The 13064-nt window shown below is 37.6% G+C and overlaps 1 protein-coding gene across 2 annotated transcripts in view; it reads left to right on the top strand.

Annotated features, from left to right (window-relative positions):
- The window catches only part of ADAMTSL1 (ADAMTS like 1), a 956380-nt gene that overhangs the window by 726056 nt on the left and 217260 nt on the right, over positions 1–13064 (top strand). For both annotated transcript variants that reach the window (XM_063609087.1, XM_055294157.1), the window contains 3 exons: positions 298–502; positions 1788–1935; positions 4699–4783. In XM_063609087.1, the coding sequence (XP_063465157.1) occupies positions 298–502; positions 1788–1935; positions 4699–4783 (438 nt within the window). The remainder of the gene's footprint in view (positions 1–297; positions 503–1787; positions 1936–4698; positions 4784–13064) is intronic.

The following is a 13064-nucleotide window of genomic DNA, read 5'->3' as shown; positions in this document are numbered from 1 at the left end:
GATAGAACTACATCCTACCTCTTCTGAGTAGGTTACAGACAGCACAGATATCCTTGTGGACAGCTCTCAAAACTGTGATGGCTTACATTTGTGTAGAGCTTCACGGTTTGCAGAGAATGTTGAATCCTTCTCTCTTACTCATCGGGTTTCAGGCAATAGATGGCTTTTGGTTCTCTGGACCTTAGCCTCTCAGAACCTGATTATACCAATAGGCACGGGGAGTGGGTTGGTCGACCGGTCACTGAGGAGGCTTAGCAATGTGCATGTCTGCCCTGATGACTCCCCTTGCTTCTGTAGGTGGGAGGCCACCCCATGGACCGCGTGCTCCTCCTCGTGTGGGGGGGGCATCCAGAGCCGGGCAGTTTCCTGTGTGGAGGAGGACATCCAGGGGCATGTCACTTCAGTGGAAGAGTGGAAATGCATGTACACCCCTAAGATGCCCATCGCGCAGCCCTGCAACATTTTTGACTGCCCTAAATGGCTGGCACAGGAGTGGTCTCCGGTAACTGTGCCTTCTTTCTTTGTTCATTAGGAGAGTAAGTCCACTCTTCCCTTTCATCATCATGGCCCCACCGGGTACCCTGAGCAGCTCCACACTCTTCTTGAGGTGTCTAGAAGCCTACCAGCTTAGCTCCTGGAGTAGGAATGCCCCAAATCCAGCATGACCAAAAGTAAATGATGTTTTTTTAAAATGTCTTTCTTCAAGTTCCTTCAAGAAGCCTCTATTGTTCCCCAGATAATGTTCCCTCAAATGGCACGGGGAAGCAACTGCCTTTCAAGGGTAATTGAGGCCGAATGTCTGATCCCGAATCTGTAAAAGCTGTTTTGATGATAGAGCTCAGTAGACCAGAAGTTTGATTTCATTTTGTATGTATTATGCTTTGTATCCAAAAGGGCCTAAGGGGATTAATATTAAAACTATGTATATTAGTCATTGGAGAAGGGGGGAGGAGGAAATGAAAATAGCACAAAAATTAAAATTGGAACGAAGTAAGATAATTAAAAGAAAAAGCTTATAGATGTTAGGAAACCTGCTGTAACTAAACATAAAATGTTATTCAGGGTTTCCTGACTGCTAACGCAGAAAGGAAAATGGTAAAGGAAACAGAAAGATGAAATAAGCCATTGTGCCCTCAGCCTCAGAAATGACAAAAGACTTCACTGAGCCCTGTGGCTTCATGGCAGCAGATCAGAGCTGTGACATTTTCTACATCTAGACATGCTACCAGACATGGGGAACCATTAGAGGTGCAATCTACATTGGGCATCTGGTCATTCAGTCTGTTCTTTTAAATGTTATTTTTGCCTTTCAGTGTAATCAATTGGATTGACAATGCTGCAATATAATTTAGCTATAATCGTAGTTTAAATTTTTTCATATCCATGTGGGGGTATTTCCCATATTTTTGGAAGTAGCAGTCATTAGCAAAGTAACTAAATAAAATACAGTGCTGGTAATCAAAATTAAGCACACTCTACAGTCTCTTTTCTCCTTTCTTCTTTTTGGTGCTTGATTTGAGACTTTGCACACAGTGGGTACTTAAAGATTGTTAACTGATTAATCCAAAGCTATGGAATTGAAAGTGATTTAATTTTCAGCGAGCTTCACCTCAAATAGCCAAATAGAACAAAGATCCCTTGACTGGTAAGAAGTGGTATAAACTTACCAGGAGTCCTTGTGTGGGAAAAAAAAAAGAAGACTTAGATTAAAAGCTTTAGATGGGAAGTGAAGAAAAGTAAACAAGGCTTTGCCTACGAGTCTCCTCTCTCTTGCAATCTCTTTCCAGTGCACAGTGACATGTGGCCAGGGCCTCAGATACCGTGTGGTCCTCTGCATCGACCATCGAGGAATGCACACAGGAGGCTGTAGCCCAAAAACAAAGCCCCACATAAAAGAGGAATGCATCGTACCCACTCCCTGCTATAAACCCAAAGGTAACTTGACAGTTGCTCTCTTACCAGCCTGTTAATTGTTGTGTGTAGTCAGGTGTGTTTTAAACTCCTTGGAATATTTTTAAGTATCCCAATTATTCTTAGTAAGAATTCTTTATAACTTAAACTCTACTAAAGGAATTTGATTATTTTAAAGAATCTTTCAAATGATTTTGATTGCAAAATTTCATTAGCTGCTACATGTAGAAATATATTTATATAATTATCTCCCAAGTCATAAAGTTATTTGAGGACTATTGCTGAAGAATACAGATGTATCTGCTTAAAGGCAGACCAGATATTCTAGAAATATATGTTTGATTTACTATCCACATTTCTTGCCTTTAAAAACAAGGGAGTGAACCCAAGTATGTCTATTTTGTTAAGGCTGAAGTACGTTGGGAAGTCTCATACTTCAAACTGATGAAACAGAAAACTGTCGTTTTTTATATTGAAAATTAAAACATTAATATGAGACTGGATTCCAGAACCACAATTTAAAATATATCAGAATTTAATAGATACTGCAATAATTTATAAAAAAGAAATTTTAGGAAAGTGTAGAGCTAAGCTTTTAGTGAGCCAGACTTATAATTACATTGGATATCTCAGATTAGCAAGAATATGAATTTGATTTCTGTACAAGTATTGTTACTTGTCTGTGTCAATGGAAAAGAAAAATTCAAAGTCACAAGCCATTCAGAAGTAAAGAACTCTTTAAACCCCCTTTAATTTTTAATATTAAATATGGCTCCCATTTCTTTATTTTTTTAAGCCATTAAATTTCTCTGAAAAATCAGTCACAGTGTAGCTCTTTATTATACTATAGGTGGCCCTAATTGCAACTGAATGGCATCATAAAATCTAAATTAACGATATAAAAGGAAACAAAAAAAAACAGAAATCCTGATTAATTTTAATAAATGCACCTCTCTCGAAGCCTTGGTTGCCTCCTCTGTAAAATGGGTGTAATAATAGTATCTAAATCAGAGATCATGTGTAAGTTAAATGAGATATAACATAAACAGGGTGGTTAACCTAATGCCTGCAATATAGTAACTTCCACAAGCAGTAAGTTACTTTTAACTCCCAACTATCATCAGCGCCCTCAACTATGAGAGAAGGTTGCCACAGGTGCGTCTGACAGGATTTAGTTCAAAACAACAATAAAGTATTACAAGCTTACTATTAGTGCCAAACTGAATGCTTCCTTATTGAAAGACAGAGAGCTAACTACGCCACCAGAGACAGCTTCATTTACTGTGTCTTTTTTTTTTTTTTTTTTTTTTTTTTTGAGACGGATTCTCGCTCTGTTGCCCAGGCTGAAGTTCAGTGGCGTGATCTCAGCTCACTGCAACCTCTGCCTCCCAGGCTGAGGCGATTCTCCTACCTCAGCCTCCAGAGTAACTGGGATTTCAGGCGCATGCTGCCGTGCCCAGCTAATTTTTTGTATTTTTTTTGGTAGAGACGGGGTTTCACCGTGTTGCCCAGGCTGGTCTTGAACTCCTGAGCTCAGGTAATCCACCTGCCTCGGCCTCCCAAAGTGCTAGGATTACAGGCATGAGCCTCCATGCCCAGCCGACTGAGTCATTTACTGCGATAGTTGTAGTTGTAAAATGATATATGTATAGGTACAGTGTTGCTGTGTTTAAAACGTTAGCAAATCCTTTTGGCTTTGGCAGTTTCACATTTCTCACTTGCTTTGTTTTTTGACTATAAATAATTGCTGTGCATAGAGAACAAGAAGTGATGCCCCTAAGTTAAAATAGTCAATTGTTTATTAGCTTTATCTTTACCAAGCCACTTCAGAGAAAGAAAAGCAGTTTGCAGTTAACTATCAAGAATCAAATCTGGATTTTCACAACTAAAGAGTGAGCCTGGCTCTCTAAACATCATTAAAATACCATATAATTCTATGGTGCATATATGTATAGACATATTTCTTTCATCTTTGCAATTATATGTTATAAAATGGTGATAGAACGTCATTGGCTCATACTATAAAGGCAAATATCCCCATAAATGACCCTAATAAATATGCTAGAACGGGAATCTTGGCAGTCATTTCTGTAAGAGCAGTTATAACCTCCCTCTTCATTTTTCTCCTCCACAATTTTTTTCCCAGGAAGTAACTAGGAAGCTTGTTTTGAATTGTTTGGCGAAAGCTAGATAAATAGGTGAAATAAGTCAAATTATGTGTTATGAACCCTCATTTGCACATATTCCAGTTGTCAGTGAGCCTTGGGGTAGTACTGAATGAGTCGGATATCTAAATCAATGTTTTGTGGATTTCAGAGTGAAAGAGTTTGTTTTTGGCAATGTGACATAGATCACACTTAGCTAAAAGGCAAAAAAAAAAGTTAGAATTTATGAAAATATCACAATATAATTGATTATACTTTGTTTTCCAAGGTAAATACTGCTCTATCTTTTCAAGAGGAAATGGTAAAAAGATACTTCGATGATTCTTTATATGCATATTGAGCTAGTGCTCCTACACTTACAACTTTCATAATAAAAGGACTTTCCTTTGCTATTCATCATAATAAAGAGGAAGCTTGTACACAAACTCGTATTATTAAACATTTTAAAATTCGATTTTATTTTTCTAGATATGACCATCATCAGAGGCAGCAATTTACCCAAAAACTTATTATTCGTGTTTGTCAATATAGTAACTTCTTGGTGAGGAGAATAAGGAATTTTCCTAAAATCCCAGGTTGGTTCTAACCTCTTCCTTTGTATGTGCACGCACTGAATTCTCAGAGAAACTTCCAGTCGAGGCCAAGTTGCCATGGTTCAAACAAGCTCAAGAGCTAGAAGAAGGAGCTGCGGTGTCAGAGGAGCCCTCGTAAGTTGTAAAAGCACAAACTTCTACATTTGAAACTGATTTGTTTAAAGAAAGCAGTGTCTCACTGGTTGTAGCTTTCATGGGTTCTGAACTAAGTGTAATCATCTCACCAAAGCTTTTTGGCTCTCAAATTAAAGATTGATTAGTTTCAAAAAGTGTTTGTCAAAACTGATGATTGCATTGTAAATACTTCTGTTTTGCCTAAAGTAAGAAAACGAAGGTGTAGTGCTTACCCTCTTCTCCAAAATCTTACCTCCTCTCTTCTCTTGGCAAGGGGCCAAAGGTGAGAAGGCCCAGGCTGCAGCTGATGATATAACATAGATTTGATGGGAAAGTCTGAGCTGCTTTTCACGCTCTCCCAGTTTTGCAATACAGTCACTCACAAAAATTAAAGAGCAAGTAAAGTATACCTGAGGGCAAAGGAAGTTCATTAACTTTCCTTTTCCCTTTCTTCCTGGGATTGGTATTAGGGATGGACCTACTTATTTGCCCCACTTGATTATGTCCCATGTGTGCTCAATTTTATCAAGGCCATGGAATCTGTAAAACCGTGAGGCCCAGATTTGCCAGATGCTTCAGAAGAGGAAACAAAAAGGAGAGACAAAAGTAGATTAAGTGGATGATTGATTGACTGATAAGTTTATGTATTGATTTCATTAGAAAACTCTGATAGGCATAGCTGCTACATCACTTTTACAAACGAGGGGATACAATTGATTGAAAAATTTCATCTATGACCCAAGAAGTTTCTCAGGTTGAAAAATTTTCTAAACTAATTCATTTAATGTAAGTTCTAAGCTCTGTGCTATTCACTGGCACTTAAGATATGTCATCCACCCTCCAAGAGTTAATAGCAGAGCATGTAGGATATAAAATGATTTCCAAATTTTACTAGAGATATAAATTAACGTTGCAACCCATTTAAATGCAATTTACAATTTTCTCAGATTCGTTCTGTTTGAATCTAAATCTGATGTGGTTTGCCAGAACACAACTGTGTTCCTAAGTGCACAAGAAATCCAAAATATAGATTTGTACAGTAACCAAAGGTCATTTGTAAAGAAATTATATTCTGTCCTTTGATTTCACATACACCAAAAGGATGCACACATTAGAAAACGCTTTTTTTCCCTATTTTTTTTTTTTTTTTTTTTTGAGATAGGGTCTCCCTCTGTCACCCGGGCATGGGTGCAGTGGCACAATCATAACTCACTGCAGCTTCCACCTGCCAGGCTCAATGAATTCTCCCACCTCAGCCTACCGAGTAGCTGGGACTACAGGTGCAGGCCGCTACACCAGGCTATGTTTTTAATTTTTTTGTAGAGACTGGGCTTCTCCGTGTTTCCCAGACTGGTCTCAAACTCCTGACCTCAAGCAATCCGCCTGCCTCATCCTCCCAAAGTACTGGGATTGCAGGCGTGAGCCACCGCGCCTGGCCCAGGAAACACATATTTTTACTTAGAAGGATAATTAAGCAAACAAATTATTTCTGTACTGTAAAGTTACTACAGCAAACTTTTTGACTTCTTTGAGAAAAAGCAACTAACCATTGCAGAACTTTGGAGGAAAGCGAGTGATTAAAGATCACAGTGTCACCTTGGAATGAATGTATAAAGGCTTACAATTTTATGCTTCTCCTCTACCACTACCTGATTTGACAGGCCTTTTTGTTGCTGAGGAGTAAATAAGCTGTTCTTTTTAGGGGGGCATTAATAACTTCTTAATCCAGTAAGGTCCTATTTAAGACACAGAAAGATGCTATGTAATTAGAGCTGGTGACTCCTTTTATATCCTACTGGGTTAAATCTATTTGAAACCAGTTATGTTTTATTTTACCTAAATAAACTCTTCTCCCCTTGTACACTGTATTTTGTCACTTGAACTAAAGTGTAATCCTATGTATAATCTTGCATTCTGGCTGATGGTAAATAATAATACAAAATTGAAAATAAATGGAAACATTTTACATCGATAAGCATCTTCCCATTATTAGATGCCTTTCAGATGAAAGCTGTCAGTGGAGTTTAATGCATCCACAGAAGCATTACATAGACCATCATCAACCATATTTTGTAATGAATGTTTTCTACTAAAGATCCGATTAAGATGCATTATGTTTAACGTTAATCTTAATAAAATCTCTAAAGTAGTTAAACATAGTTTTAGCCATTGAAAGTATAGCCATATATTAAACTATTAAAATTTACTCTTAGTGTAATGAAATTGCCATCTTGGCATGGTTAATCTGAATTGGAGTAGATTGTAATTGGAGTGCTGGTGCAGGGTAAAGGAAATGTATACTATTGTGCTCAGAATAATAATTACTTTTATACCAAAATAAAATAAATGACAGCTGTAGAATAATGTAATGAAAGGTATATGGTTTCTACATTTTAATACACTTTACGTGTTTAGTGCACTGCACCCTAAGAAAGGTCCTAAGTGTCACATTTTTTTTATCTATATTGATTTTGAATTTAAAAAACATAATGTTGCATGGCCTTAATTCCATCTTTTCTTAAACCACATAGACCGGTTTCTAAATGTATGTGACAACCTATAATTACTCTCTGAAGCATAATGAAGAAATGATCAACTGTCAGCAAGTCATTCCTTCCCCCCACCAAAGAGACTCACACTGCTTAAATTAAATGGTAATGTTTAGAAGCTGTGGCTGTCACTTCTGAACTGCTGCAGCGAGGCAAGAACAGTGGCTCACAACTATTTTCTCTTGCTTTGGCTCCAGCTAACAGTGGAGAGTTCCGTAGTAAAGCAGTAAATATCATTTATTTCCCTATATGGAAAGTGAAAATATTATCACCAGCCTATCTCATTACGTAATACAGAAAAATCACCAGATGAATGTCTTCAGCTTATGAAGATACCCTTGTTCAACGTTAGATACTTTTAGTTAACCCAAAATGTAAGGAAAAGATTGGTTAGCACTCAGGCCAAACATATGTTGGGAAGTAACTGCTTTAAGATGCTTAGAAGAAAACAATGATAAAAGACTAAAAACTGAATTGCCAAGAAATAATTAACACATTATAGACCAGAAGAATGTACCGACAACCAACATTGTGGTTGCACTAAACACCATGCACAAGATACAAATCCAGATATCAGTTTCATAGAACCACTGAAATAAATACGGAGATTGGCTCACATGGTGGTAATATATAGATAGATTTCATCATATAAAGCTGAATCGTCAACTCAAAAATACTTCTACATGTTGATTTTCTTTCCCTCAACAACAGATTGGTTTGTTATGACACATCTGATTCATGTGGTAGAAAGGTAGGAATATTGTGATGAATACATATATATATATATATATATATATATATATATTTTGAAACATAGTCTCACTCTTGTCGCCCAGGCTGAAATGCAATGGCGTGATCTCGGCTCACTGCAATCTCCACCTCCTGGGTTCAAGCTATTCTCATGCCTCAGCCTCCCGCATAGCTGGGATTACAGGTGCCCGCCACCATGCCCAGCTAATTTTTGTATTTTTAGTAAATAAGAGACAGGGTTTCACCGTGTTGGCCAGGCTGTTTTGAACTCCTGACCTCAGGTGATCCACCCACCTCAGCCTCCCAAAGTGATGGGATTACAGGCATGAGCCACCACGTCCAGTCGAATATATTTTCTAGGTATGTACAACATGAGGAATTTAAGACCAGCCTGGGCAACATAGCAAGACCTGGTCTGTACTAAAACTCAAAAAACTTAGCCAGGCATGGTGGTGTGTGTCTATATTTGCAGCTACTCAGGAGTCTGCGGCTGGAGGGTTGCTTGAGCCTGGGAGATGGAGGCTGCAGTGAGCTGAGATCACGCCACCAAACTCCAGCCTGGGTAAAAGAGCATCTCAAAAAAAAAAAAAAAAAAAAAATATATATATATATATATATATATATATATATATATATGACTGTGACTAAGAATGCCTAATCTCCTGGGAATGCAGCCCAGCCGGTCTCAGCCTTAACCCAGTGCCTATTTGAGATGGAGTTGCCCTGGTTCAAATGCCTCTGACCGTTGAAGTAGACTTCTACAATTACTAAGACTCTGGGAGAATTTCATTTTTCTGAGGGTAATAGCAGTGCCATGCTAGTACTAGAAAAGGGGGGATGGGAAAAATACTGATAAAATTATCTTCTGTTAAGTTTCAAACTATGTCATTTTTTATTTCCCTCCAGCTGTTGAGGGTGTTGTTAGATTTAGGATACATCATTTAAATGCCAGATTGAGCCCATCTGGTTGCTTTCATGGAAAAATATATAGCAATAGCTTTCTAGGTCTTTTTGGAAACTCTCAAAAGTGTACCTTTATTGGTGGGGAATTGGAACTAAAAAGTGGTAGTACAATTATATTTGTTAATCAGGTGGAAGCTAAAAAAATTCCTGACAGGTTTCCCATCTCTTATTTTTATACCGTAGCTTTAGTCTTGACTGAGATGTGTGCATAAACATCACTATCACCTGACATGTATCACCCAGGCAAGTACATAGTGTGACCCTTCTGACAGCTTAATTTCATGAGGAAAAATGATACATTTAAAGAAATGTTGTTGGATAGGAGGTCATTCAGCTTACCTTAAAGAGCCTGCTCTGACTTGGAACAGGAAGGAAATTGTTCATTTCCTTAACTCCTTCAGGCTACTAACAGGCCACCTAATGCCCTAGAAGGTGTAATTTGCTAAGGGACTCATGTTTTAAAAAAAAAAGGAAAAAGAAAAAAAGGTGTAGTCTGGATGCTTTAGGTGCTCTTCCTGGTCTCTAAAACAAGGCATCCCAGGTAGAGAAAGTGAGGACCAGTGGGGCACTTAGGGAAGCCAGGTTCTTCCAGATATATTTCAGTTGCCTGTACTTCTTTGATGGCTCAGAAGAAGCAATGGGATATGCCAGTTGCTTTGGACACAGTGTGGCCAATATAGCAATTTTATCTAGATATTCCCTTGTTAAATAGCTGGCCTTCACCAGGTGGAGAGCCTTAATGATGCCATTTTTTCAAAGGTAGGATTGGGTAGTCCTTGTGCCTTGATCTTGCATTTTAAAAGATCTTGAGTTATCTTATTAGATTTTCAGTCAACGGCTTTGCATGGTTAGGAGACTATATTTGTGCTTCAACAAAATAGTCAGGGCTTAAATGTATTGCCATAAATAATCTTGTTGTGAGCCATTACAAAAAAGAAGACGAAGAGGAAGAAAAGTAAGTAAGCAGAAGGCAGCAGTAATATCTGGATGCCAGATGGCATCAGCTTAGCAATGGGGTTTATTCAATAAGAAGCAAAGGGAAATTCCTGTCATGCATCTATGTGAACAGAACCCACAAGGAATTAGATGCATATAGAAAAGCCAATAAGAGTCACCATGGTGATTCTGTACTCATTAAATGCCTTGTTTACCTTGTTGAAAATAGTATTTAAAGATATAATATTTAAGCGTATGTTTTCATTAGTCCATATTTATACCCAATAAGTAGTCTAAGAATGTAGATGGCTTAACTCAGTGGTTAAGAATGTGAATTCATATTTTTTAAGTGGCTAGAAATGTTAATTGTGTGACATGTGTTTTTATATCCCTCCTCAAAATGTAGTGAACCAAACATCATTTATGGGTCCATATAGTGTTACTATTTATATTCTAAATATAAGGTACCTGAATTATATTCTCTTCATGAATCTCAGGCCACAGAAAAGTAACGATGAATATCTTGTTTATGTGTAGAAACAGGTGAGATGATTCATGATTCTTAAGAAATCTAAGATCAAGAAATTTAAACACTGTTTGCAGATTATTCAATCAATAAAAAGAATGTTCAAGCAGCAAAGAGTTGAGCATTAGAATTATAAGATTAAAGAGCACTTAATTTTGAAAACTGGCATATGGTAGAGCTAAAGCCTCACACTGGCCAGACAGCATCAACCCTTCCCCTACAATAGTCTTGACCTCTCTCACTTCCAACACCTTCCTTTCTGGCCTCTTCCCTATTCTCTGTAGCAGCAAAGTGCTTAATATAATTTCTTGGGCTAATTCCATATTCTAGATGACTTTAGAGAGCCACTAGACTTGCTAAATTATTCACACCTCCTAACGATGGAAGCTAAACTCACCTATAAATCCCCTGCCCTATGCCATGCTATGTGCCAGGTGCAGGTATTGCGAAAATAACCGTAGTCTTTGCCCTCAAGAAACCGTTAGTGCATTCTTATCACAAGAGCAATAGGATTGTGACCAAAGTGTTGAGTACCAGTTGTCTATCCACAGACTGAAGAAATGAGCTAGCTGTCTTTAAGAAATGCAATTTGATGTTTGGGTATCATATCATGAGAGAGTTACTGATTTAAAAAGGAGTTCAGGAGACTTATTTATTGAATTCCCAAATTCTCTACTAGCATATATTAGAATTGCATCTACCTCTAAGATAAAATATCAGATAGTTAAGCTATTACATGGTAATGCATAAATATAAGAAATAAATGATAGAAGAATATAATATATACATTGAAAGGGTTTGAGGGGGATGTTGATATGAACCGATGTTTGACAGATTATGATCAAACTGATTTGAATCTGGCTTTGATTCCAAAACTAGTACTTGGGGAAAGATATATGATCTTTTTACATAGCAAGTGATCAGATATTTTGTATCATTATGTGTACCTCAGTTATTCCTACCTATATGTTAAAAACAGGCTGTAGAAACCGCAGATAATTTCCTAAAATTGATTTTTTTCGGATGCATCAAGCTGCCAACTGGGTGAGTTGGTGAGGGGTGAGTCTCTGTATTTGTGTGCCCTGACAAAGAGACAATCCTGCTGGAATCAGAGTAAAAATCAAGTTAATTTTTGATCATACCTCCATGCAGGACAGCTCTGCACAGTGACTAAAAGTGTGGGCCCCAGGGACGGACAGCTTGTGTTTCAATCTTGACCTTGGGAAAGTCATTTAACCCCATATGCCTCCATTTATCACCTGTGAAGTGAGGTAGTCGCTACCTCATAGGGTTCTTCTGAGGTTTAAGTTAATCTGTATAAAGTACCTGGTATGCAGGAAGTGCTATGTATATAAATTTTTGTTGTGATTAGGCCTTTTCTAGCATCATTCATTTTCCTAGAGAATCTTTAAGGGAGTTAAGATGTCTAATAACCACTTATTACAAATGGAGAAATTGAGGCAGCTGTTGTGTCTGCCTCATACATCTTGCATCTAATGGCATTTGAGAGAGAACAACAATATTTAACTCAAAACTCAGCTAGTGGGTTCCCAGCTCACACCACCTTACTGCCTTTCTTCATCTACACTTCTGAGGGTCTTTGAAGACTCACTTATAAGCACCATCCTTTTAATTTAGCCCAGAGTTTATTTTAAGAGACAAATCTTTATTTAAATAAAAAGAGATTTAGGAGGAATTACAAAAATGAGTAAGAAAAGTTCAGAAGCTGCCTGGGTGAAAAAGTAACCTCTCTCTACTCTGAGTTAAATATACTTGATCTCCATGTACAGAAACAGCAGAATCAATAATAAGAGAGCAGATAGAGCCATTTTTTTGTAGTCATTCCTTGATTGCAAACCAAGGAGTTCTAAATTTATCAGCCCCTCCCTCTGTCACCACAGTTGCTCGTTCTGTAGCTACTTTCAGAAAGCTAAATCTGAACTGTTGCTTAGCAGAGCCCTAGAGAGTGACAAAGACAAATTAATGGGATCCTTGTGTGCCAAAATAAAGTATGCACCCTGTCACCACCAATACATGTTAAGTCCATTAAGGTCATTTTTAATGAACTGAACTTTTCATTGGAAAGCTTTGCCAAACGTGTTGAATTGAGGGAAAGAAACCTTCACAAAATTACAAGATAAACTAATTTCATTCCATGTAAAGAAGAAATGGTACATGAAAAGTATTGAGTTTCCATTATTTTAAATCTTTATCGAAGTCAGGGAAAATGTTATGCATTTAAACTACATTCCAATATTAAGCTGAGAACTACAAATGCAGTGATAGCATTGTAAGCTGTGATGGCAATCTGAGTCCCTGAGATGTGGCCTTTTAAGTAGACTATTTGCAAGGAAAAGCAAATTTTCAAGTCATTTTCTGTTCATTTAGATCAGAAAAGCAAAGAGAAAGAAAGATGGTCGAAACAAGTGTCATATCCTCACTTTTCACTTCTGAAACGAATAATTTGGCTTTATTTGTATCTGCTACGTGTAGTGAGTAGTCTTTCTTCCTTTTTTCCCAAAATTTTATGGATGTTGAGTTTTAAAAAGTAGATAAA

The sequence above is a fragment of the Symphalangus syndactylus genome, chromosome 9 (genome assembly GCF_028878055.3).
Source record: "Symphalangus syndactylus isolate Jambi chromosome 9, NHGRI_mSymSyn1-v2.1_pri, whole genome shotgun sequence".
NCBI classification, from domain to species: domain Eukaryota; kingdom Metazoa; phylum Chordata; class Mammalia; order Primates; family Hylobatidae; genus Symphalangus; species Symphalangus syndactylus.
This window is presented reverse-complemented; position numbering and strand designations above follow the sequence as displayed.